General features: G+C 44.4%; 1 protein-coding gene and 1 long non-coding RNA gene across 3 annotated transcripts in view; one reads left to right on the top strand and one right to left on the bottom strand.

Moving 5' to 3' along the window:
• LOC100970696 (uncharacterized) overlaps nucleotides 1-15,463 on the top strand; it is a 45,000-nt gene extending 29,537 nt beyond the window's left edge. For both annotated transcript variants that reach the window (XR_010112756.1, XR_010112755.1), the window contains 4 exons: nucleotides 2,656-2,779; nucleotides 10,200-10,350; nucleotides 10,912-11,047; nucleotides 15,227-15,463. This is a non-coding gene — a long non-coding RNA (uncharacterized LOC100970696). The remainder of the gene's footprint in view (nucleotides 1-2,655; nucleotides 2,780-10,199; nucleotides 10,351-10,911; nucleotides 11,048-15,226) is intronic.
• Nucleotides 15,464-16,133: 670 nt separating this feature from the next.
• The window catches only part of ADCY1 (adenylate cyclase 1), a 147,775-nt gene continuing 136,841 nt past the window's right edge, over nucleotides 16,134-27,067 (bottom strand). The window contains exon 20 of the mRNA XM_008968790.5: nucleotides 16,134-25,539. Coding sequence (XP_008967038.2) covers nucleotides 25,237-25,539 — 303 coding nt within the window. The 3' untranslated portion in view covers nucleotides 16,134-25,236. The remainder of the gene's footprint in view (nucleotides 25,540-27,067) is intronic.

Below are 27,067 nucleotides of genomic sequence, written 5' to 3'. Positions count from 1 at the left end.
AGGCTTCTTTAAAGTAACAGATTAAGCACTATTTAATTTCTGCTCTAGACCTCAAAGGAGTTAAACCAGGCGACTTCCACCAGATTTTCTTGATTCTGTGTTTATTCCATGAGAAGCTGTGGGCTGGATCCTGTACAAGTTCTAGAACTTCGTGGAACCTGCAGAACCTATATGGGCAGTTGAAGTGAGTGGAGAAACCAGGAATCTCAAAATATCTCAATATAAAGACACCACTCCTTCCCCTCTCTTCACTGCTCCCGCAAAAGCAGGTCCTCCACGCCACTGCTGCCTACCCAGACCGCTGCACTCTCACTAATGAAGCCATTTCTTTCTTGACTTCGCTGTGCTCTTGGCCCAGTGACAACAATCAGAAATAATCCGGCGCGATCAAGCCCATGCTACCCTGGACAGAGAGTAATATTTCCATCCAAGGCCTCCCTAGTGGTTTTCCCTCTCTGAGCAGCGGGGACATGGAGCAGCTGTCAAAACACCAAGGGAGGCCCAGGAAAGATGCTCATCTCCGGGGAGGAGCGGAGGGGACAGCCAGCATGTCTTCAGCCAGGAAGGGGCATGACAGCACAGGGCAGCCTGTGGGGGGCATGGCGGGGTGAGAAATCTTCCTGTGGCTGTGGAAATCTTGATAAGGTGGCGAATGTGTTGTATAGTGGCATCCTGAGGGCTGCCTGCCCTCCCAGGCACCCAGGGCAGGCAGGCAAGCTGCACGCTGTCATCGCCTAAGTCAGAGGCATTGGGCACACTTAATTACAGGGGAAGCAGAATCTGACTGCACTTTCTGTGCCAGCTGCTGAGTTCGTTTGCATCGTCATTTTTTTTTTCCTTTTTCCTACCTCAATGGAATAAATCTGAAAGATGTTTAGAGCTAGATTTTCACCAGCAGGTCTTCAGAAATGAATACAGGGATGAGGAATTTCATCCATTTATCCTTGCATTGGCTGAGCAAATATTTATTGAGTGCCTGTTGTATCCAGGTACTGTGCTTGGTGCTAGGGGGGTTCTCAGATTTGTTTTCTAAGGTGAAACAATCGGAATTTGGAGCCACCGATATTTTCCATGCTCATCACAAGGGAGAGGGGAGCTATAATATTTTGACATCACAATGAGGTAAACTGGAAGTAATCAGCCCAGAAGACACTGCCTGGTTTCTGGAAGGTGAAGATTGAGATGCAGGCTCATAGGTGGGAAGCTCTGCCTTAGATCTGGGCATTGTGATATTTCCATTAATGAGGCATAAGGTGGAAAGGTGGTGCCTGTCATCTGGGCTTGACAATCTTCTCAGTGCCCTAGAAGAAAGTCTTCCCTCCTATGGCCATTTCTCTTTTTCTTTTTTTCTTTTTCTTTTAAATTATACTTTAGGTTCTAGGGTACATGTGCACAACGTGCAGGTTTGATCCATATGTATACATGTGCCATGTTGGTTTGCTGTACCCATCAACTCATCATTTACATTAGATATTTCTCCTAATGCTATCCTTCCCCCAGCCCTCCACCCCCTGACGGGCCCCGGTGTGTGATGTTCCCCGCCCTGTGTCCAAGTGATCTTATTGTTCAGTTCCCACCTATGAGTAAGAACATGTGATGTTTGGTTTTCTGTCCTTGTGATAGTTTGCTCAGAATGATGGTTTCTAGCTTCATCCATTTCCCTGCAAAGGACATGAATTCATCCTTTTTTATGGCTGCATAGTATTCCATGGTGTATATGTGCCACATTTTCTTAATCCAGTCTATCGCTGTTGGACATTTGGGTTGGTTCCAAGTCTTTGCTATTGTGAGTAGTGCCGCAATAAACATACGTGTGCATGTGTCTTTACAACAGCATGATTTATAATCCTTTGGGTATATACCCAGTAATGGGATTGATGGGTCAAATGGTATTTCTAGTTCTAGATTCTTGCGGAGTCGCCACACTGTCTCAATGGTTGAACTAATTTACACTCCCACCAACAGTGTAAAAGCGTTCCTATTACTCCACATCCTCTCCAGCATCTGTTGTTTCCTGACTTTTTAATGTTCACCATTCTAACTGACGTGAGATGGTATCTCATTGTGGTTTTGATTTGCATTTCCCTGATGACCAGTGATGGTGAGCATTTTTTCGTGTGTCTGTTGGCTGCACAGATGTCTTCTTTTGAGAAGTGTCTGTTCATGTCCTTTGCCCATTTTTTGATGGAGTTGTTTGTTTTTTTCTTGTAAATTTGTTTGAGTTCTTTGTAGATTCTGGATATTAGCCCTTTGTCAGATGGGTAGATTGCAAAAAATTTCTCCCATTCTGTAGGTTGCCTGTTCACTCTGATGGTAGTTTCTTTTGCCGTGCAGAAGCTCTTTAGTTTAATTAGATCCCATTTGTCTATTTTGGCTTTTGTTGCCATTGCTTTTGTTGTTTTAGTCATGAAGTCCTTGCTATGGGTCTCAAAATCTCTATGGAATCTAAATTTGGTGTCAAGTTAGCTTATTTTTTATTCTACTTTGGGTGTAAATGAAAGCAGATGAATGCCACCTTCCTTAACAATAGTCTTTTGTTCATTTTAAATCTGAAATTTTTGTTTTGGTAACATTTTGAATGTATATTAAAGCTTTTTTCAGCTTTTCCCCCCTAGCTATTAATAGAAGCAAACTCTTGCCGTTTGTTTATGACAGAACACACGCAGGACTTGAAAGATGTTACTAATAATGTCCACTACGAGAACTATGGAATCAGAAAACTGGCAGCTGTGACTTATCATGGAGTTGATAACAAGAAGAATAAAGGGCAGCTCACTAAGTAAGTATATATTTTTTTCTCCAAAAAAAGGTATTCTTTCTGTAGTCAATAATCATATTGTTTCATTTTCATTAAATTTCTCCTGGCTACTCAGTAGAAAATTTGGATAATATTCTCTATGCATAACAGCATAAATTTATATTGTTATGCTTTGTTAATAGTAGAAGCTTTTTTGAATGAACCATTTTGATAGAGTTTTCACTTACAGATTGTGTGGAAACAAAGGACAGGCTTTAAGAAAAGGAATATTTAGATGAATTTATTCTTGGTTACCTTCTCTATTCCTATTCCAGGGAGTAAATTAGCTGGAGTTTCAGTTTCTTCTTTTGGTTGTTAGACTGGTGTAAGTGACTACGAAGTGTGTAGCTTTGCCCTGTTGAGCTTATATCTCAAGCTGTGGTGGTTTCATGTTGGGGTCAAAAAAAGAGATGTGTGAGGAAGCTGGTAACCATGTCTGTGCCCTACTTTTTAAAAATTTGTCATTATTGAAGATCACAATTACATCATATGTCACTTAGCAATGGGGATACATTCTGGGAAATGTGTCATTGGGCTATTTCATCATTCTGTAAACATGATTGAGTGTACCTACATAAACCTAGATGGTAGAGCCTTCTGCACACCTAGGTTATGTGGTCTAGCTATCGCTTGTAGGCTGTAAACCTATACAGCATGTTACTGTACTGGATGTTATAGACAGTTGTAACATAATGTTAAGTATTTGTGTATCTAAACATAGAAAAGGTGCAGTAAAAATACAGTGTAAAAGATTACAAATGGTATATCTGTATAGGGCACTTGGTGTGAATGGAGCTTGCAGGACTGGAAGTTGCTCTGGATGAGTCAGTGAGTGAGCGGTGAGTGAATGTGAAGGCCTAGGACATTACTGTACACTACTGTGGACTTTATGAACACTGTACACTTAGGCTATACTAAATTTACTTTCTAAATTTGTCTTTAGTAATCTTATTTTGCTGTAACTTTTATAATAACTTAAATTTTAAAAAACTTTTTGATTCTTTTGTAGTAACACTTAGCTTAAAACACAAACACATGAACAGATGTACAAAAATATTATCTTTATAATCTTTATACCATAAGCTTTTTTCTATTTTAAAAGTTCTTTCTTTTTTCACTTAAAACTTTTTTTTGTTAAAAACGAAGACATAAACTTACACATTAGCCTAGGCCTATTCAGGGTCAAGATCATCAAAATGCTACTGGGCAGTAGGAATTTTTCAGTTCCTATGGGCCACCATCATATATGCAGTCCCCTGTTGACTGAAATATCATTATGCAGTGCCTAGCTGTATTACGAAACCATTTTAAATAATGTGCATTTGTAGCTCGGTGTTATCTACCATTAGACAATAATCCTGACGGATCAACTATATAAATACATAATACAAGTTCTCAAAGTAGCTATGGTGTTTTCCGTAGTGGTTAACATGCTTTATCATGGAATAGAAAAATGTCCCTTCTTAAATATTTAAAATACAAGATTCTGTTTGAGGTAAGCCTCAATACATGAACAAAAGGAAGGCTTTTTATCTCTTTTTTAGCCAAATGTTTATTGAGCAACTTTGGCACAAAAATTTAAGGATCCATCATAGTGAATATTGTTCATAAAATCCTAATTCACTTTAAACTCATTCTCATTAATGATGAACGTTTTAGCTCATTAAAAGAAACACATACACAAAGCTACTGATGATTTTGTATATTAAAAGAATATACAAAATATACAAAAAATATATGTACTTATACAATATTTTTTTAAAACATTTGTTATGTTGTCGATATAAGGAACTGTTTAATTGTTCCCATGTCTCAAATGTAAGGCTTTTTAAAGTAGTGCTGTTGGATGCAGGTAAGATAATTCAGAGAAAAATAGTAAACTTTACAGTATCATTAGGTTTTTTTCCGCATATACAAAATTCTGTGTGGATACGTGAGTTAAACTATATCCCAGGTGAAAACATAAATAGTAGAATTCTACTGGAAATATATCTCTTAAAGAGAGGAATCATACCATACTTTGTCTATGCGAATAAGAAAAGAAATGTTTGCATTGCTAAGAAGCAAATTGCCCCAGGAGCTAGCGTAATATTTTATTTTATGTTAATAATAAGTAGAACAATAAACATTTGAGAAGATCAAGCCAACTAGGGAATGGCTGTAATTGGAATAGATATTTGATATGATTTGATAAATTAGATTGTTACTACTTCATTGAATAACACATACTGAATCTGAAAGAAATCGCTTAGAAGTTTATCTATTGGTTGTATCTTACATTGTCTTGAAAATGTTAGCAATTTCAAAAAATATTTTTGTTAAATTTTTCTTTAAAAGTCATTAACAACTTATGGTGCTTTAGCTGATGTAAGGTGCTTTTCCTCATAGCTCAGTACATTTCCATGAATAACTGAAAAGAAAGACTAATGTTTAAATAAGTGAAGTAAGCAGGTATGAGTTAGGCTTCTGTTAATCTTTTTGTATTGCTCTCATGCGACTCTCCATAGCAATGTATTCTTTAACAGTGGTAGTGGGGAGGGGTTGAGAGTTGCAAGAATTTTGGAATGGAACATGAACCTATTGAAAATTTATAGTTAAGTTGATCTTTGGCAATGTATGCTTCACAAAGTGCTAATCACACTTTGGTTTTAGAATATAAGCTAAACTTTTTAAAGATGTTAGACATTGAATAGTAAAATACATTCATGCGCCACATAACGATGTTTTGGTCAATGACTGACTGTATATACGACAAGATCCCATAATATTATAATGTCTATACCATAGAGCCTAAGTGTGTAGTAGGTTATACTATCTACAGTCGTGTAAGTACACTCTGTGTTGTTCACACAATGACAAATGAATTTCTCTGAATGTATCCCCATTGTTAAGCAGTGCGTGACTGTAGATCAATTTATCTTATATTTAAATTTTCTGAGGTAGTTTTGGGCAAACTGTAGAGGCTATTGAAACATGAAATAAAAATTAAAAATATATGTGTAGATGTCTGAAAATGTGCCTTTCTGTTAATAGCCCTGGAACAATTCTATTTTAGAGGGACTTAAAACAAGAATTAGATGTGTTGTTTAAATCTGAAGAATAGCTGAACTTGTCCAGTCAGCTATAATTTGTCTCAAGGTTAGATCTGGAGAAGTGGATGCTGTTCTTAGCAGCTATCCAGTAATTACCTGTTTCTGACAAAGAACGTATGGAGCCATCAAAGTACTTCTTAATTCCTTAGAGAATGTATCTTGCATCCCTTATGGAGGGTAGTGGGTGGCTGAAAGCCACAGAAAGGGTAGCCTTTCAAATCAAAGGAAATTCAGCAAGGGTCTGTAAAGGAAAGGGGAGAAGAGTTGGTCATATCAGATTGCTGATCTCTTAAAGGAAGTGATTCCCAATAAGAGGAGGGCCATCTTGTTAAACTTCCTTCTTGAACTTTTATCTGCCTCCTTTTTTCTTGATCTTCATTGTACCTTTTACTTAAAATCACATTTGATTGGTGACTCTTTTTCAGAACTGATGTGTATCATTGGTACCAATTGTGACAATAGATACCTTGCTCCAAGTTGGGGCACACCCTAGTCTCTCTTTCCCTTAACGTTAATTTATTTTTCTGTTCTCCATGGCCTTTTCCATCAGTCATCTTGGGAAAACTTTATAAGTAAATGACTAAAAATACAGGTTCCAAAGGCAGATCCTCAGAATTCTTCATACAAGAGTTTCATTGATCTAAATAGAAATAAAGACAATTTTCTGAAAATTTCAAGTTGTTTCAAAAAATTAAACTTATTTATTTATATCTTTTACTCTTTATTCAAGTGTCCTTTCATAAAATTATAATGATAGTAGTTGGAGTTTTGTTTATGTTTGGTTTTAATACTCTTACTTGGCAAAACAAGATGTTGGCAACCATTATTACTTAAAATTTTTGGAAATTTTTATTGATCTTTCAAATGATTTAAGTGAAATTCCTTTGGAAAATTTGGCACATAGTGACCTACTATCCACTGGAGCGAAAAAGTATGTAAATCTACTTGCTTAATGTATTCTTTAGGAAAGACAACCACACATAATTTAAATGAAACATGATTGTTTTTTATTATACTCCAAGGGTGGGTCACGTGTAATGCAGCAAAGTAGAACTTGACTAGGTCATCCTTATGTGGTGGCTGTAATTCTCTTATTAGTCACGTGAAGGGGTGTGGCTTGCAGGAATTTTAACCTTATAAAGACAACCCTAGAAGGAGCTAAATCTTTGGGGATTTAGTTTCATATTCGGGTTATGTTGTAACCATTTACTTTTGCTTGTTTTACTAGGCTTTTTTCATTTCTTTGGGTTTTTAATTTCGCTGATAGGTTTATAAGCTTTACTACTACATGTGTGTGGGTAAGAGTTTCCTATTTAAAAGCAGGCAGGCAATGATATAACTTAAATGGTTTTTCCAGCTGTTTAATAAAAGGTTTTACTTGGAAAAAAATAGTAAATGTGAAGACAAAAAGTGATCTCCGTATATTTTCTGCCTTGTAAGCATAATTTTTTGTTTCGATTTTCTAAAAATTAATAAAGATGTCTAGAAGTGAGGCGTTAATTTAAAAATTAAAAATGTGAAATATTTTTACTGGTGAGAGACTTCAAAAAATTCATTTTAAATATGCATGAACATTTTTTCACAGTATTTGAGTATGTTTGGTCAGATTATTTTTACAAGCCTAAAAACTTACAGAATCTTAACTGTTAAATAGTGCACATTTCTTTTAGAAAGTACACACATTTAGCAGGTTTAGAACTTTGAACAGACTTTCAGAAGATAATGGCACAGCATATTTATTTTCATAGTGATTTAGTGTAATGATTACGAACATAATTTGGGAAATAAATTAGCTTTAGCGAATTTTACTGTACATTTTTTATTTACGGCACATACCTTCATAATTTAATTGTGAAAGCTACGCATTTGCCTTTAATTGAAGCTTTTAGCATGCTTTACTTTTAATGTGCTAAATTGCTAATTTTTGTTCCTTTAGATATGATACAGTTGAAGGCATGTAAGGCGGGGAATTGTTTTTCCAAAGACATAGTAGTTTTACTATACAGGGATTTTTAATACTTAAATTTTGAATTTAAAAGAAGTTTTTTTTTCCCTTCGAGATGGAGCCCTGCTCTGTCACCCAGCCTGGAGTGCAGTGGCACGATCTTGGCTCACTGCAACTTTTGCCTCCTGGGTTCAAGCAATTCTCCTGCCTCAGCCTCCCAAGTAGCTGGGATTACAGGTGTGCACCAGCACATCTGGCTAATTTTTGTATTTTTAGTAGAGATGAGGTTTCACCATGTTGTCCAGGCTGGTTTTGAACTCCTGACCTTGTGATCTGGCGGCCTTGGCCTCCCAAAGTGCTGGGATTACAGGCGTGAGCCACTGTGCCTGGCCTAAAAGAAGATTTTGAAACATCATTGCATGTTTTCTCTGCAGTCTCTTATTTTCCCCTTGTAGTTATTTAAATAATAATTTAGGTAGCAAAATTACCTGCTCCTTCCCAAGGATAAAGTAAAATAAACATTTTATAGATGAGTTATATAAGTAGGAGTAGATATTTAATTATATCTGATTTCTAATTTAATGTATTTACAATCACAATTATGTTGTTGAATAATCTTAAGTTGCTTAAATATACATATTCGGTTACTTAAGATTAGCAATTAATCGTTTTTAGATTATTTCTTTTCTAGAGCCTAAAAAAGATTTGTGGGGTGTTAGGGGACAGTGGGAATTACAGACTCTTTGAAAATGTAACAAAAGCTTTGGACCCTTTCACTGGAAGAATGCTGGCAAACACATTTGGTATGCTGTTTCAGGGCAGTCGCTGACACTGTGTGTGCTCAGGAGATCAGCGGCAACTATATTAAAAAACAACTGCCATTAATATGAGGAATATATTATTAAGAAGGATCTCATCAACTTTTAACCAAAAAAAAAAAAAAGATATTTACACTTGAAAATGTATTTCAGCTGACTCCACTTTTTTTTTTTTTTTTTGGAGATGGAATCTCGCTCTGTCGCCCGGGCTGTAGTGCAGTGGCATGATCTCCGCTCACTGCAAGCTCCGCGTCCCGGGTGCCACCACGCCCAGCTAGTTTTTTGTATTTTTAGCAGAGACGGGGTTTCACTGTGTTAGCCAGGATGGTCTCAATCTCCTGACCTCATGATCCAACCGCCTTGGCCTCCCAAAGTGCTGGGATTACAGGCGTGAGCCACGGCGCCCGGCCTCAGCTGACTCGCTTTTAAAATGCAGGTTCTTGTTCTAAGTTAATATGTCTGGTTACTTTCATTTTCAGAACTTTTGATCCATTGCTTAATTGGAAAAGTATATGGCAGGTTTGCATGTAGAAGTAAGTTTTCTTTCAGTGAAGAAATATCCTTGAGTTAAATAACATTTTATTCTAATTTACGCAATTGCGAAAACATATCATCTTAATTAAGAAAAACTGGTAGCCAGTATGCTGTCTTTTTTGTTTTGTTTTTAACATTTTCACTCTAGCTCTCTTGCCTGCTTCCTTTATAGAAAAGATTGCTATGATGGTCAGAAATATTTAGCTAAATAAGGAGAAAAGACACCATAATAAGAGTGTGTCAAATCAGGGTTAAAATGACCAGCCTTAAAGTTATGGGTGAAATCCAAGGTCTGGTTTTTGTTTTTAAGCCATGAGTTAATTCTTTTCTTAAAATTAGTGTATTACAATAAAATTTACCCATTTAAAATATAAACCTTAATGGTCAAAGCCTGTTTTTATGGAGACAAAACAAGCATGCTTTATTAACAAATTCAAAGAAGGATCTACCTCATTTAATTTGTCCCAGGGTATTGAATAATTTTCAGAGACTCTCAAAGCAAAGAGCCCACTTCTCTTTCTGCTCCTGGGCTGAAAGCATTAGGTACTTTGGTATTCTCTTGTGTCTCTGTGAGTAAGTATATTGGCCTTAACATAAATTCCACCTGTAAATATATCTCAGTGTGAAAAATTTTGAACACAATTGTCCAAAGAGATTTGAGTCCATGGACTTTAACATCAACAGAGTGAACATTTTTTTTTATTTAACTATGCTTATGTGTATATTCTGGCATTTTAAAAAATATTTGCTTCTGATTATCTCTAAAGTATGTGTGTGTGTTTTAAATCATTGAATTTAAGACTGAAATATTTAAGTGGAATTATTATTATTTTTTTTTTTTGAGACGGAGTCTCTCTCTGTCACCCAGGCTGGAGTGCAGTGGCGTGATCTCGGCTCACTGCAAGTTCCACTTCCCAGGTTCATGCCATTCTCCTGCTTCAGCCTCCCGAACAGATGGGTCTACAGGCGCCCGCCACCATGCCCAGCTAATTTTTTGTATTTTTTTTTTTCAGTAGAGACGGTGTTTCACCATGTTAGCCAGGATGGTCTTGATCTCCTGACCTCGTGATCCACCCACCTCGGCCTCCCAAAGTGCTGGGATTACAGGCATGAGCCACCACGCCCGGCCAAGTGGAATGAATTTTCAAGAGCATTGAAGTTACCGTAAGGGGCCTAGAAATACTCTGTTTACCTAAATAGTGCTCTAGGTATTGACTAGTAGTGATTTCCAGCATATCAGTTCAGTTACCAAAATCAATAATAATATTGTTCATTTTTGTGGTGTTAGTAGCTGTCTTAGAAGAGATTGTAACACTTGAAATTTTGGTAAAACTAAAAATACTCTACATACATTAACTTCATTACTCATTTTCTGTTTTTCATGTTAAAATGTTGTTTAAAGAACAAAATTAAACGATTTTCTTCTGATATTTTATTCTGTGAATGTATTTTGGGAATTTGTTCCCCATTTTCCTTCTACACTTTATTTGCTATGTCATCATCCTTAGATTTGATATGTATTAGGTTTAGAGAATATCTTTGCTTTTTACATTTTTTTCATAAGTTTTATATATGAAATATCATGGAAAGAAGTTCTAGGTTATAAATATATTAATAATGGCATATATACATTTATAGCATCTCTGTTTTCATCAAACTGTTTCATAGTTCTATTATAATTTTTATTCACAGACATTTAATGATTACCCTTAATATTCATGACAGGAGCCCTCTGGCACAAATGGAAGAAGAAAGAAGGGAGCAAGTAGCTAAAATTAAGAAGATGGAGATGGAGATGGAGCAGGTGTTTGAGATGAAGGTCAAAGAAAAAGTTCAAAAACTGAAGGACTCTGAAGCTCAGGTAATCAGTCCAATATTCCATCTCTTAGCAGACATTGTGTTCCTTTTTAAATAGTATCTTCAGTAAAATTTATAGATAATATAACCTTCTTATACATATTTTTTAAAAATTAATACCTTAGCGTAACAAAATGGAGAAATTTCTACAAGCAAGCACTGTTTACAATAAAATAATATAGACTTCAATACATAAGTGCTTGGACATAGTGTATTAGGTATGACAGCATAATAGAGTACTTACAATGAATTATTAAAGTTATAATGAACAAGTGTGAGTTGGGAAAAATAAAATTATAAGCCATTCCATACAGGTGGCATAAGAACACTAAAAATGAGAGTTTGGGGTGGATGTATGCACAAAAACTAGTGTTAGGATAATAATAATTGACCAGACTTATTTGTGTATGAATGAAAAAGAGGGAAATAACCTTTATTGAACTAAAGACATGCCTGGATAAATTACACACAGTTAAAGGAGAGAAAATTAGGGAATGTGATATTTTTGCTAACAGGTTGGGCCTTATTTATAATGTAGTGTCAAGGAAACTCCTAGCGTCGCAACATTGGGCAGGGTAATGACAAAACATCCCAGCAGACATATCTACTATCTTGAAACCCTTCTAGATGTCGAGTTATACATTTAGTTTCTATTAATCAAAAAGACCTTGGAGACATTTCCTTCAGTAGGTGGCAAGAAAGAAAAGATGGAGAAAAGGATAAACTTAATATAAGAATCCATAGAGCAGTAGTTTGATAGATATCTGAGAATAGTAGGAAAAAAATTGGGTAATCCCAAAATAAATCAGTGATTTCAGTATGAAGTTTTCTCAACATAAATCTGCTATAATTAAAAATTACAGGCCTTCGGGAAGTGTCGAGTCCGGGACGCCCAGCGCGGGCCGGAGCAGGGGGAAGGGAAGCGCAGCTCGGTCCGCGTGGGTGGAGGGGACGTGAAGCCTCCCTGAGGTGATGGTCGAGGAAGGGCTCTACGGCTCCCAAGCTAGGCCAAATGCCTCCGGCGGCCGCGCCCGGGCGCCCCTTCCCCTGTGGGGCAACCCTAGCCGGGGACGCGTGAACCACCTCCGTAGCTGCCCCACCAGCACCCCCAGCCATGCGCCCCTGCACCATGCAGCTGCCCTGCGCATGGAGCCGCGAGGGACAGCAGGCCCAGCCCTCAGCACCACCTGCCTGCCAGGAGGTTCGGGAAACTGGCGCCGCAGCGGAGAGGGCATCGGTCCAACGCCTCCCCCGGGGCTCAGCTGCGGACCCCCAGGCATAGGCACCCATGACCCTTCTGTGTTGTTTGTCTTTGTATAGTCTGCAGATGTGGATCCTGACTCCTGAGAGAAGTAGCTCACCGTGACGAAGCTGCCTTTGCTTTTATCGATTTGCAAATCAAAGAAGGGGGACATATTGGGAGAAGGCCCCCCAAAATCTGGCCATAAACTGGCCACAAAACTGGCCATAAAATCTCTGCAGCACTGTGACATGCTCATGATGGCCATAACGCCCACGCTGGAAGGTTTTGGGTTTACCGGAATGAAGGCAAGGAACACCTGGCCTGCCCAGGGCAGAAAACCACTTGAAGGCATTCTTAAACCACAAACAGTAGCATGAGCGATCTGTGCCTTAAGGGCATGTTCCTGCTGCAGATAACTAGCCAGACCCACCCCTTTATTTCAGGCCATCCCTTCATTTCCCATAAGGGATACTTTTAGTTAATTGAATATCTATAGAAACAATGCTAATGACTGGTTTGCTGTTAATAAATACGTGGGTAAATCTCTGTTCGGGGCTCCCAGCTCTGAAGGCTGTGAGACCCCTGATTTCCCACTTTACACCTCTATATTTCTGTGTGTGTGTCTTTAATTCCTCTAGCACCACTGGGTTAGGGTCTCCCCGACTGAGCTGGTCTCGGCACTTCTCTTTGCCTTGAAAGCAGGTACAGCGGACCTTCCTGGCATCAGAAAAAGGCCTCCAGAAAAAGAGACATAGGTACTAGCAATTCCAAATTATCCAGAGCCCTTCTAAGTTGTAAGATCTGAAGGAAATGTCTGCCATCTATATTCTCAGCCACACTTAGTTTCTTAATCTGCAAGATGGAATTAATAATATTACTTACTTTATGATGCTGTTGCAGAAATTCACTGAGTTGCTACACGCCAAACACTGAGAACCCAGCTGGGCATATAATAAGCATTCTATTGCATGGCATTATTGCCATCATTTTTACTTCTATTACTGCTACTGCTTGTAACTGCTTGTAACTGTTTGTGCTTTTTTGATATGAAAGTCCACCATCAGGGAGCACTGTAGTGGAAAAGGTATTGGGCCAGGCATAGCCTTTAGTTCTCTGGCCTTGGGTCCTTCATCTGTGATATTCAATTAACAATACCTAGCCAGTAGGGGTGTTAAAGATTAAATAAATGTGAGAATGTGCCTGTTGCTTAATCTTCCTCAAAGGGTTATGGACTCTCAGAGCCAGAAGAAGGTCATCTCTCCTTTGCTTCTCGTATGCTGGGATCTGCCACATCAATGGCAACAGCTGGGCCTCCAGAATTTGCTCCAGGGTGTTTGGAAGTCCTGACACCCTCCTGATCTTCTCTGTAACATGCACACTTTGGCCTGTGTCAGTTTACTGGAACCACATCAGGCCGGCCCTCTTCCTAGGACAAAATTCTTTCTTTTTCTTTCTTTCTTTCTTTTTCTTTCTTTTTCTTTCTTTCTGTTTCTTTCTTTCTGTTTCTCTTTCTTGTCTTTCCTTTCTTTCTCTTTCTTTCTTTTCCTTCCCTCCTTCCTTCCTTCCTTCCTTCCTTCCCTTTTCTTTTCTTTCTACTGTGACATGATCTTGGCTCACTGCAATCTCTCTCTCCTGGGTTCAAGTGATTCTACTGCCTCAGCCTCCAAAGTAGCTGGGATTACAGGTTTGCACCACCATGCCCGGCTAATTTTTTGTATTTTTAGTGGAGACAGTGTTTCACCATGTTGGCCAGGCTGGTCTCCATCACCTGATCTCAGGTGATCCACCCACCTCAGCCTCCCAAAGTGCTGGGACTACAGGCATGAGCCATCATGCCTGGCTGAGAGACAGTTAAGTTATACTTTAAATGATAATAGGCCTCCCCCAAAACTCAGCTGCTTTTGTAAAGCTAATGGGAGGCCATCAGGCTGGGGGCAAGGAGGAGAGCCCGGATCCTGCTAAGGTGCAGACATAAACGAGTATCAGCCATTATTCTGGAGGTTGTAAGATATGCACCTTCCCCAATTACCCCTGCAATCACACCATTATTGTAGATTGGCCCTTAGAGTATCTTTTCAGGTTTTTTGGCATGTCTGACACTCATGGCTCTACTTGGACCCACCAACCCTGCTCCTATGGCTCCACCCAGAAGCCATTCAGCCTAGAGGACAGCTCTGACCCCCCTGTGATTTCATACAATCAGCAGCAAGTAACTGTTACCTCACCGTCCCCACCCCTTCCGCCAGACTGCCTTTGAAAAACCTCTAACCTGTGAGCACGAGATGATTCCAGAACAAACTCTGTCTCCCATGTGGCATGACCAGCCTTGGGTCTCTTAAACTCTTTCTCCACTATAATGCCATGGTCTTTATGCAGCAGGCAGGAAGAATTCAGGTGGTTATAATTCTGTATGTGCTTTTTGAATATTTTTCTACTGGGCTATTGCTCTCTTCATAATGCTTTTTTTAACTTCTCTCTATAAGGAACTGATTTCATCTGAAATTGAAGAGACAATCAGAGAAAAACTATAGACCACTCATGATGGTTGTTATATGTGCTTGGCTGGGCCATGGGTCCCAGTGTTTGGTGAAACACAGTGGCAGATGTCCCTGTGAGTAGATGTTGCTTTGAAGGTATCTTTTAGATGCGATGAACATTTGTCATCAGTAGACTTTGAGTAAGGCAGATAGCCCGTCACAATGTGGATGGGCCTTATCCAGTTAGTTGAAGGCCTTTGAAAAAAGACTGAGATCCCAAACGAAGAAGGAATTCTGCCTCCAGACAGCCTTCCAACTCAAGTAGCAACATAACCTCCTCCCTGCGGCTCTAGCCTGCTGGCTTTCCCTATAGACTTCAGACTTGCCAGCCCCACAATCATGTAAGCCAATTCCTTAAAATAAATTCTCTGTCCTGTTTTTGCCCCTTCTCTCTTTCCGACAGCACACACATGCCCTCTTGGTTCTGTTTCTTTGAAGAACCCCAGGAAAACACACAAAGGAAAAACAACTCCATAGACAGAAGATTCTTCAATGACAACAATGGAAGCCATCTTCACCATTCAACTAAACTTGAATGGGATATTATCAAACTTAAAAAAAAAATTATCAACTGATCGTGTAATCAGTTTCATCTTTTAAGACAGGAAATGAAATAAAGTATTTACAGATGAATGTAAAATGAACTTATCATTGCATCCTGAGCTACAGTAACTTCTGAGAGACCAAAAAAGCAATACTGTCTCAGCAAGATATTCTAAGATACAAGAAAGGCTAGTAAAATGGAGAGTCTATATTACATTTTAAATATTATCTAAAATGTAATTGTGAGATTCAAAAAGGCACAAGATGAAAACACTGGATAGGAATAGCATATAATGGGCTGAGCACGGGGGCTCACACTTGTAATCCCAGCACTTTGGGAGGCCGAGGCAGGTGGATCACCTGAGCTCAGGAGTTCCAGACCAGCCTGGCCAACATGGTGAAACCCCGTCTCTACTGAACATACAAAAATCAGCCTGGCGTGGTGGCATGCACCTGTAATCCCAGCTACTTGGGAGGCTGAGGCAGGAGAATGGCTTGAACCTAGGACGCGGAGGTTGTAGTGAGCTGAGATTGCGCCACTGCACTCCAGCATGGGCAACAGAGCCAGACTCTGTCTAAAAAAAAAAAAAAGAAGAATAGTATGTAATGGGGGGATAACAGTTCATGTGTGGTTTAGTCTAAATGGTGTCACGTAGTATTTAAGACTTTGAATAATAAAACTTCCCCCAGAAGTTATGTGAAACAGGCAGGAATGTCTTCAAAACATCCACATAACCATTTATTTTTCAACCGAAATGGCCACAGAGTTTAGTCAAGCAATTTTTTTCCTTTATTTTTGTTAAATAAGATTCCAGAAAGTATAGTGCAAACACTCAGTAGAAAAGTTGCAATTAAGAAATGTACATTCACATTTAACATTTCAGTCCATTCACTTTTTTTAAAATAAAAATAGGACAAATTATTCAATTACTTGTCTCAATTTAACAATCTTGAAAAAGACTGGAAGGTACTCTACAGTGTTCAGTTGACATAAAAATAGACCCGTATTGATCATACAAATCTATCATGAGAAGTTACCCAGTGAGAGTGAGTTATTGTAATTCTGAATGTACTCATCGTGTTTCTCACTTCTACAGAAGCATCCTCAGTGAGTTGTATTGTGCGAGAAAGTGACACCCTTGCCCACATCACTCTCCATTCCATAGAGGGACACAACCCTATCTAGCCAAACCCAGAAGAACGCAGGCGCTTACACAACTTTTCTTGGACAGTCGAGAAAATCCAAAAGTGGGCTTTGGGCTTACCTTAAATAGGAATGGAATGTACCACTATGAGATGGTCATCATAATAAGGACATTGTTGTTTGAGCGGGGGGTGTGCAATCAGTATAAATGAGGATGGCGGAGGAAGAGGAGTGGTGACTGAAGGGAGGTGGTGCGTAATAAGTGCACGAGCTACACAAAGCTCAGGCTCCACGGGCCTCGCCTTGGCTCCCAGGGATGCTCTGCAGCCAGCGGGCGGATGACCTGAGGTCGGGCCTGGGCCTGTCCCTTTGTGCATGCGGCGTGATTTCAAATTCAAACTAAGTTCCACACCATTAGGAGTTTTCACGGCATGCAGTTCCAGAGTGCAAATGGCTTGCATATGTGCAGTTTTTACAGGTGGAAGGCAAGACCATACATCTCTCCCACACTGGGCGTGCCTCCTAGTGGACAGTTGTATGCAAGAGGCGGTGATGGGCTCCCTCAGGATCCCCCAATGTGGGAATGGTCCCCTGAGACTTGTGCTTCATGTGCCTGGGGCCCAGAGTTGGGTGGGGGGTTGCTGGTGGGAGGTGAGAAACAAGTTCTGGCTGCCGTCGGGCCAGCTTCCCACTGCCCTCACCTGGGAGGTGGATGCCCACAGGCAGGATGCTCTGGGCTACTGTTGCACAGTCCTGCACGAGATATTTATTCAGCCCACAAGATTTAATAGATCTCTTGGGAGTTCATCTAGGCTATTATGTCTGTTTAAACATTAATTCTCAATAAGTGCCTGAAAGCTCTTTTGAAAGCAACCTATCTGAAGGTCTGAACCGCCCGGTACCAGCAGGAACCAATGCCCAGGAGAGGGTCAGAGCACATGTGCTCTGGTGGTTGTCAAATCTCTCACCATCCATCATAAGCCCTCTGAACTCCTGCTGAAATCGGCCCTTTGAACATCCTCTAACCCCTGGGAAGGCACCCGGACCCACCTTTACCTCACCAGCAGCATATGACACTAACATTAAATGGCTCTACAGCAGAGGAAGATGAAAGTAAAAGTAGCAAATCCAACCAATGGCCTTCCCATAGCTCACAGAACTCCTGAGCAGAAGCTGAGCAGGGAAGAAATGGTGTGTAGTTTCAGGGTGTCTGGAGGTGCCACCATTTCTCCCCATTTGATGTCAGAGAGGCTTTACAAAAGAATAAGGCAACAGCTCTTAAGGAGATTCTGTATATTTGAAATTAGATGCAATGACAGGTTTCGCTCAAATATAGTTTTAGAATATAGTCTGATATGACAAAGTAGGGATTTTTAAAGCCTAACATTTTATTTCCTTGCTGGGGATCAGTTAGTAAAGAAGGAGGAATTCCTCTTACCCAAGAGGAATTGCATTGCTTTAATTTAGCAATGTGAGGTAAGGCCTGCCGGTGCCAGGGAGGACTTAGGCACCTGCTCTGAGGGCGGGCAGTTGGAGCGAGTCTCACCCATTGCGGGCACAGCCTTGGCTGCATTCAGAACCCACCTGCTGAGGTGGCCCCTCCACCACTTGGGCACTAGCATGTGGATGAGCTAGAGTTCTCCATCAAAACCAACACCAATCTTGCAGATGTTGCTGTTAGCAAAGAGGCACTAAACGTAATGGAAAACACAAGGGCTTGGAACTGGATAGAGCAGGAATGGAACCCTGGTCCTGCCTCTCAGGGCTGTGTGACTTTACTCAAGTCCCCAACCTCTCTGGGCCTCAGATTCTTCACTGTCAACATAAGGAGTATAATAATACCTCCCTCCATGGGCTGTTTGAAGTAGAGAGTGAGGTGAAGCACACAGAAGGTGCATAGTTACTGTAAAGCCCGACTTAGATACCAGTGATGAGTGTTTCCTTTATTTGTGGTCACGGCAAAAGACCCATGGAGACTGTGGTAACCAGGTGGGAGAGCGACAAGTGCCCTTCCCCTGTGGTTATCGGTGTATTAATAGAACATATTGAATCTGGTGACGGGTAGAAGGAAACTCACTAATTTCACAAAGAATGAAGGAGTTGTGCCTAAAATGAGTGACCCCTGTCAGGTACAAAAACACAGCATTAGGCCAGGTGGCTACCACTGTGGTCGATTTTCTGATTTCTTTCTTCTTTTTTTTTTTTTTTGAGACAGAGTCTTGCTCTGTCGCCCAGGCTGGAGTGCAATGGTGCAATCTCGGCTCACTGCAACCTCCGCCTCCCAGGTTCAAGCGATTCTCCCACCTTAGCCTCCCGTGTAGCTGGGACTACGGGCTCCCGCCAACACGCCCAGCTAATTTTTTTTTGTATTTTTAGTAGAGACGGGGTTTCACCATGTTGACCAGGCTGGTCTTGAGCTCCTGACCTCAATGGATCCACCCGCCTCCGCCTCCCAAAGTGCTGGGCTTACAGGCAGGAGCCACTGCGCCCGGCCTGATTTTCTGATTTCAAAGATGTTTTTGCCAGTCCATTGTGAAGCACAACCCAAGAAGGTCACCGGTCTATTGTTGCTCTTCCACTGCACAGCTGAGAGAGAATGAAGCTGACAGACACTCAGCTGGGAAGGCCTGGCCTCCAAATTGGCTCCTGGTAACTGGAGGGAGCTGGAGGGCCGAATTCCTGCAGCGGTCACCGCCCTGAGGCTCTCTCTACAGCCTCTGCACACCGAGAACCCAAAAGGAAAAAATAAGTAACCAAACCAAAGAAAATGGAACCTAGTTAGTGCCTCAATGCCCCTGGACTTCAGTGCTGATGTAGTAGATGATAAAGTTGACTTGATGTCTGAGATGCTGCTGCCCCTGCCCAGACCTTCTCCTCTAATAACAACGATTTTCTGAGGGAAATCACATCAGGGCATTTGGGGATGGTTCCCCAAATGCCCTGCATGGCAGTTATCTGACTGTATTCAAATTTAATTTTGTTCCTCATATGAATCCCATGAACAAATGATTAATTTTCATTTGGCTTATGCTATGCAACACACAGATGTGCATGACACACACGACAGAAACACGTGTTCACACATGTAATGCAGGCACACACATGGATTTGAATTAAGCACAGCCTCTAGTGGAGTATCTATTTTTTAAGGTAGTGAACAGACTTCATATGGAACAGAATAGATTAAAGTTTCAGGGAAATTTAAAAATACAAATATATGCATCATTTCACAATGGCATGTTGTTTAGGGAAGTCTAGCCTCAAAATGTGTGGCAACTGAAATGGAATCTGGTGTTTATGGAATGGACCACGGAGGTGACAGATATCCTCACATCCTAGTACAGGATCTGCTTTCACTAAGTGTATCAACAAACAGAAGGATAAGGCAGGAAGCCCCTGGAATACTTTCCAGTGCGTGTCCCAGGGCTCCTCTAGGTGAGCGGAGGGCTCCAAGCTCCCCACCGTGTCTGTCTGGGGCTGTGCTCATGGGCACTTGGCCCTGCGCAGGAGGAATGTCTATGTGCAGGAAGCAGCTGCCCTGGCTGGGGCTCTGCCCCCTGCTGCTGCCCCCAGCCCACCCTGTCTGCCTCCAGAGACCCCTCTGCCTTCACAGCCCTGGGAGCCCTGCATCCAGCAGCCCATGCCCGTGTCCTCTCCCAAGGCCGGGGCCTGCCCTTCAGCTCCCTGCTGTCAGTTCACACAGAATCACAGACACTGCAGCTTACAGACAAACCCCGTGTGGCATTCATTCCCCAACGGCAGGGCCTGACCACACTCAGATCACCCAAATCCATCTGTGGAAAACCACAACTATGAGAAGAGCCTTCCTTCTGCTGAGCCCACTGAGCCTTCCTCAAAGTCTACCCTGGGCTCCATCTTGGCCTGCCCTCCATGCAGGGGGAGCAGTCCTCAGGCCCTGCCCCTGCTCCTGATGCCCCCACCCAGGGGGGCTCCTTGGCTCCAGCCCCTCCCCCCAGGCTCAGTCCAGCTGGGATGCTGGTCTCAGCCCACCCAGCTCTGCTTGACTTGGTGGGTGCAGTGAGGGCCGGGACTGAGAAAGGTTGAAGCAACTCCATTTCCCCTACTGCCCATTTTTGCCAACTACGGACACCTGCCTGCAGCATCTCCTGCCTGGTGCCAAAGAGCATGGAATGATTTGTGCACTGATGGTTATTTGGGGTATGTGAGTTCCTCGAATAAGACCCCTCTCTTGGACACCCCCAAGCTCAATTTGAAGGCCTAAGCCACCCAGTTCGACCTTCTCACACCCAGGCAAGCCTAGCATGGGGCCCCCAGGCCTGAACAGGTGTCCTGTTCAGAGGGCTCTTCTACCAGGATGGTACCAGCATTGTGGAAGGTGAATGAGGACAGCCTTCAGAGTGCCACCATTTCCTTAAAATGGCCTATCACAGGTAAGCCTTGATATGTTATCCTTTAGACTCTGCACCAAACCAACAAACTGCAGCATACCACCGTTGGTCAGTGTGAGGCCGGTACTGAGGCTCATCAATTGGAACAGATCTTGGATGGAGTGGGTGCCTTTGCCTCCTTCCTTCCTCATCCAAGCAAGGGTGTGGTGACAATGACCTGATCGGGGTTTAACGCCGGCTCTGTCTGCTCACCAGACCTGGGGTGCTGAGCTCTGACCAGCCTGGGCAGCCCAACCCACAGGAACTGCGGTTTCATAGCTGGGTCTTCAGGAAGGGGTGGGGGCTTTGGGAGTGGCAGCTCCCCGCCTCCCACCACCCCAAGCCAGAGAATGGGGCAAACTTGTATGCATGGCTTATCTCTAAATTACTAATCTGCTTCGGACCAGACTCATCTCTACAGTATAGAGTTAGAGTTATTGCTTCTATGACAGGTGTTCCAGAAGCCCTGGTGGCTTTAAAGTCTGAGAAACACGGGCTGGCAACTTGGGTTGCTGGGTCTGTAGGGGCGTCCTCCTGCAGGATACAGACACCCCGCAAGCATGGACCACCCGGGCCGGCATGGTCCCTGCAAGCAACTGGAAGCATTCCGGGGCTGTGTTCTACTCTACGGCATCAGGCATGAAAGGCATGCAAGGGTCGCGAGGGGAGCACACAGGGTCATTTCCAAAGGGCCACAGCATGGCCAAGCAGGGGCTGAGGTGGGTGTGGGGCTTGTCTTCATTTTTGGTACGAGTAAACAGGCAGCACCTGTCACTGGTGCACTATTTACAAAGCCTCTTCAATAAATAATTTAGAGAGAATCCTACCCGAATGGCTCTAACATTTGTACATGAATATTGTACATGATTAAAAATAAATAAGGCAATATAATACAGTTCTCCCACAAATAAAAAGGAAGTTGTTTTTCACCAAACCCCAAGGAACATTATGGCTAAACACAGTTCCTGAACTCCCAGGAAGTGGCTGGGGTTTGGAGTTGCTGATGATGGAGATGTTTGCCCCTGAAGTGGAGACCTTGCCAAGTCTGCCATGGGGTCCTTTCCAGAACAGTCGTGAGCCCAGAGAAGGCAGCATGGTCCCCGCGACGGCTTCCTCTCACTGCCCTACAAGTGGCCACACCTTGGGCAGCTTCCAGGACGTACATGTGTGACCTCCCGGCTCTGTGGACCCCAGGCACAGCACGGCGTGGCTGGCTCTCTTCTCAGTCTCACAGGCCAAACCAAGGTGTCGCTGGACTGGGCTCCACTCACGCCTGGAGGCTCTGGGGCGAATCTGCTTCAGGCTCACTTGGGTTGTTGCCAAACTCAGCTCCTTCTGGTTGTGTGAGCGACACCTGGCTTCCTTGCTGACTGGCGCTGGGGTTGTGGAGTGGCCTCTGGTGTTGGCTCCTGGCCCCTTGTCTTTAAGCCAGCAATGACGGCACCATCTCTGTGACACTTCGAATCTTTCCAGGCTCTCCTGCCTCCCTCAGCCATTCCAAGGGGTCACTGAGCCCACCCAGATAAACCAAGTTCCCCTCCCATCCTTAGATCCCTAACCCTAATTCCACCTGCAAAGTCCCCTTTGCTGTGTGACAGCACCTGGCCACAGGGCTTAGAACTGGGGCATGGACACCTTTGGGGTTCACTTCTCTGTCTACCCACCACCTGGATGGCCGAAGGTGGGCAGCGGCACTGGGGGCAACAGGGTTGGCTGTGCCAGGGGCTCTGCACCCTTCTCAACAGCTCGTGGGTCAAGGACAGCACCACGGTGAGCTGGGGGAGCCAGGGCAGCCACACTCACCACCACCGCACTACTCCCTCACAGGCTCCCTGTGGCTCCTGTCTGAAGTGACTGCTTCAAATCCGGCTGGGATAGACAGATGAGGATGAGAAAATCCTAGTGGAAAGGGGACCATAAGGACAAACCATTTGTCCTGAAGAGAGGAAAGCACAGGAGCAGGGACAAGGCAGGGCCTGGAGGAGAGGTTGACAGCAGGGCCCCAGCCAGGATCTCAGCCCACAGCCGGCTCAGATGGACCCTGGGTCCTCAGGATGAGCTCAGGAGCCCTCGATGGCAGCCTGGAGATTCCACATAAACATTAGGTCCTGTGGATGTCCCAGTAGCAGCGAGAGGCCCTGCAAGCACCTCCTTCTGCCCTAGGACCTCACGGGAGCCCAGCCCCCACCGGCACAAGGTGATGCCAGAACACCAGGAACATGAGCGGACAGCGACATGAGGACCACCCAAGGAAGATGAAAGGTGCCCGAGCTCTGCCCTCAAAGTCTCCAGTGGGTCCATGGGGTCAGCCTACCTGTGGGGTCATGTGGCCTGGCCTAGGAGCTCCCTGTCATAACCAGGGGAAGGTGCTGGAAAGGCATTGGTCAAAATCACTCTGCAAGAAGGTGTCTGGAGACCATCCTGCCTCTTGCACCATCACAGAAGCCACAGCCTAATCCACACCCTAAGGACAGGCAGACAGGGGCCCCCACATGCAGCCTCTACCCGCCTTCCCTGCCCGAAGCCATCCACCCTGCCCACCTCTGTCCAGACTCCTGTCTCAGCTGGAAGCGCCAGGCATCACTGCACTGGCTGCCCTGCAAAGCCCTCAGGGTCTGGCCTCCCCCAGCTATGGCCCAGGCCCCTACTGCCCCCACATGGCCACACAGCTGAGGCAGGGTCAGCCCCTCCCTGTGCAGGGGGCTGCCTCTGATGGCAGCAGCCAAGGACATCACCCACCTGTGCGGACAGGGATCAGACTGGAGCAGGTCCCACACACAGGTCTACACTCCAGGGAAGGAAGTCTGGGCTTCTCTCTGCTCCTATTCTGAAAAGTCGGGGCCCTCAGGAAAGGGTTACAGCTGTTGAGGAGCAGTGAGGAGGCGGACCCCCAACCCTGCTGGCTTTGAGCATAGGCAGGGCTCAGGCCTCATCTGTAGTCCACAGAAACCTCTCTGACCACATCTCAGAGCAGTGGGTCTTTAGACATTCCCCTACTATGGTGCCTACCCAGAAGCTTCCCTCCCATTTCTAGCTGCCTTCCTCCCTGTGACCGAGATCCAAGGTTTCCACATGCCAGACCTCCGTCCACTATTTCTGGATAGTGCCTTCCCAGTGGCCCTCCTGGACCCCGTCCCCCTCATCCTTATTTTCATCTTCATTGTGACTATTTAGACATGCATATAGGAGGTTGTCAGACGTCAGACGTCAACACTATCACCTGCAGTCAATTTCCCTGCAAATTACAACAGGGACACCTGCACTCACGACCATCAGCCAATTCTGAAACTTCGTCCTGGAGGGTTGGTTCTGCTGGAGAAACACCATCTTCCATCAAGGAAACTTGCTCATGGGTGTGACAGCCGCTCGTATTCAACAGAAGTGGAGCCTCACACTGTTGTTGCTAAATGTAAAGGATCCAAGATGCCACAGGGAAAAGAAGAAATGACACCCTTCGTTTTCTCTGAACAAACACAGTGCCGGTGCAGGATGGGGAATGTCCAGGTGTTTTAGGAGCTGGAAGCCATTGGCGGAGGGGTGGAGAATGCACAGGTGCAGCAAGAAGCCGATGCTGGCCATGGTGGAGAGGGGGTCACAGGGCCCCCCTGAGAACTCCAGAAGACCTGCCTCTGGCTCTTAGCAAAAAACCACGCTTGAAAGCCAGCAGCCACCACTATCCATGCAGTGAGAGGCAGCTTCTCAATTCTCCCCAGACCGTCCAGTTCAAGAGTGGACAGCTCTGTATTGTGCCTGTGGTGTGAACAACCCCAGGCCTTGTGACCTTCCCAGAGAGGCCTGACTTCCCACTCTGGCTCTTGAAGCCGCTGCCCAGGGCTGGAGCCGCCTGTATGTCAGGTCCCACCTGGGCGGGGCGGACAGGGCTGTCTCAGAGGGCACACTCTCACAGAGCTCCTCAGTCGCTCTGCCAGCCACACCTCAGTGGCTCTTGCTGTAACCCTGGTGGATGCTCTGAAGGTCCTTACATTGATGCCGACCTGGCCAAACCTGAACAGGCTTGCTGGAAAGAAACAGTGCTCCCTACGCCACGGAGGGAAGGATGGAGTGGACACCTCTCCAGGGAGGCCTGGAAGTGTGCACAGTCGGGTGTCCTCCCCTCACCGAGTCACTGCTGTGCTGTGTCTGCTTGGTGGTTGGCCCTCGGGCCACAGGCCACGCCTGGACAATGCTCCTCCTCCACCCTGGCAAGTGGCTCCCTGCTCTGCTGGTCTGGCTGGTCCTGGCTGGAGCCACCGTGGCCTGTGTCACCCCCGGAGCATTCCCACCCCATGTGCACCCCAGAGGCCCACGTGGGCTCCACTAAGCCTCCTTCCCAGCTGCTGCAGAGGGCAGGTACTGGCCTGGGGAGTGTGGAGGGAGCCCAGCCCTGACTGAGACGCCAGGCATGGGGCACACCGGGGGACGTCTGCCCTGAAGGCCAGCTCTCCCAAATGGACACATTTTCCGATCCAAGCCCAGGGACCTGATTTGGGAGCCGTTTCCATCAGTCCTGCCTTCTAGAAAGTATGTCAACATCTCGCCTTTGCCCTTGACACTGACTTTGCCTCGGCACACAAAGTGGTAGGGGCACCTTCTCAGCAGCCGGTGGACTTCCTCAGTCACCTGTTGATGGAGAGAAGTGAGTGTTACTTCAGGGCAATGAGGGGGACTCCTCTGGGAAGAGACCAAAACACTCCATCCTGCATCTGTTGCTGTCCACCCTGACTGCCCAACCCTGGCACTGGGATGTGGCTTTCCCAGCTCAGCCTGGCAGCCAGGGCCCCTACTCTTGCTGAAATCACTTGGGTCACTATGTAAAAAAGACACAGCCCTGCAAAGACAACCCAGCGGACTCGGAGGAGTCTAAGGGGCCAGCCCCAGGGGAGTCTCACTGCCTCTTCCCTGGACAATAGGAGGAGGCAATGTTCACTGAGCCAGAAAGGGTGGCCCAGGAAGCACCCAGACAGGCAGGCAGTGGGGCAGGGCTTGCTTGTAGGGACCTAGCACCAGGGTCTGGATGTGAGCTTCCATGGTGGCTCCATGCACTCCATGCCAGAGGCTGTGTGGGACCCAGCTCCAGATGCTAGAACAGAGAAGAGTAGGGTAGACTCTCTGGGTTCAGGACTCTTGGCACCTCAGCAGCCAGGGACATTTACAAGTAGGGCATACAGAATGTAGGGGGCAGAAGGTACCCCCCTCAGCTGGAAGGGGCAGCAAAGAGTAGAGTCTAGGGCAAAGCCTGACTTCCAACTCACTGCTGGGGGCAGCAGCATGGTGTCGGTGGGGGTGCAAACCAGCCAGTTCACAGGACCCCGGCATAGCTGCCTCTGCAACCCTGAGTCAGGGGAGGGAGGGACCAGCATACGGAGGGCAGCAGGCAAACTGTCCAGAGAAAACAGAGACATTTCTCGACAGGTTCGCAACCAGTATTTTAGCTCAAAGAATTTCTGCTTCACAAAGTTAGGAAAAAGACAAAAGATGAGAAAATAGTTTCTACTAAATGCAATGAGTCCTGTGAACAGAGGACATGACTGGTATCTCTGCATTATGTTGGAGGTGTGATCTTGGAACTTCCTCTCTTCCTCCCTATCTCCCTGGCTGCTCCTCACTCTCCCACACACAGTCCATTCAAACCCTGGCATCTTTTGTTAAAAGAACCAAATCCATGCCAATCCCACCTTCTAATACCCAGAGTTGGGGAGGCTGGCCCCCGTCAGTGTGGCAGGGGTGCTAGGAAGCCCAAGCAGGGGAGGGAGGACAGAGGCCCTGTGAGTGCAAGGGTGATATCCTGGGCAGCCAGGAGACACCTGGCTGGGGATTGGACAGAGGCCACCAGTGAACAGTCTGTGTGTTAGGCAGGGGCAAAATAGGACAGTGGCAGGCCCAGAACTGATTTTAGAAACTTAAAAATGCAATGTTGGTTCGGGGCAGGGGCCAGGCTGGGGTGGGCAGGATGGGGCTCCCATGAAGTTCTCCCCTGGCAAGTCCAGTTTTGGGGGAATCCTGCAGAAGGGTGCAGGATACAGTCATTGTAAAAAAAAAAAAGTACACTGTAAAACAAAAAAGGTGTAAGTATATATATATTTATATATTTAATATTAATTTAATATATTTAACATTTAATTTTATTATTTAAATAAAATTATAATAT

This window comes from Pan paniscus, chromosome 6 (assembly GCF_029289425.2).
Source record: "Pan paniscus chromosome 6, NHGRI_mPanPan1-v2.0_pri, whole genome shotgun sequence".
NCBI classification, from domain to species: Eukaryota; Metazoa; Chordata; class Mammalia; order Primates; family Hominidae; genus Pan; species Pan paniscus.
This window is presented reverse-complemented; position numbering and strand designations above follow the sequence as displayed.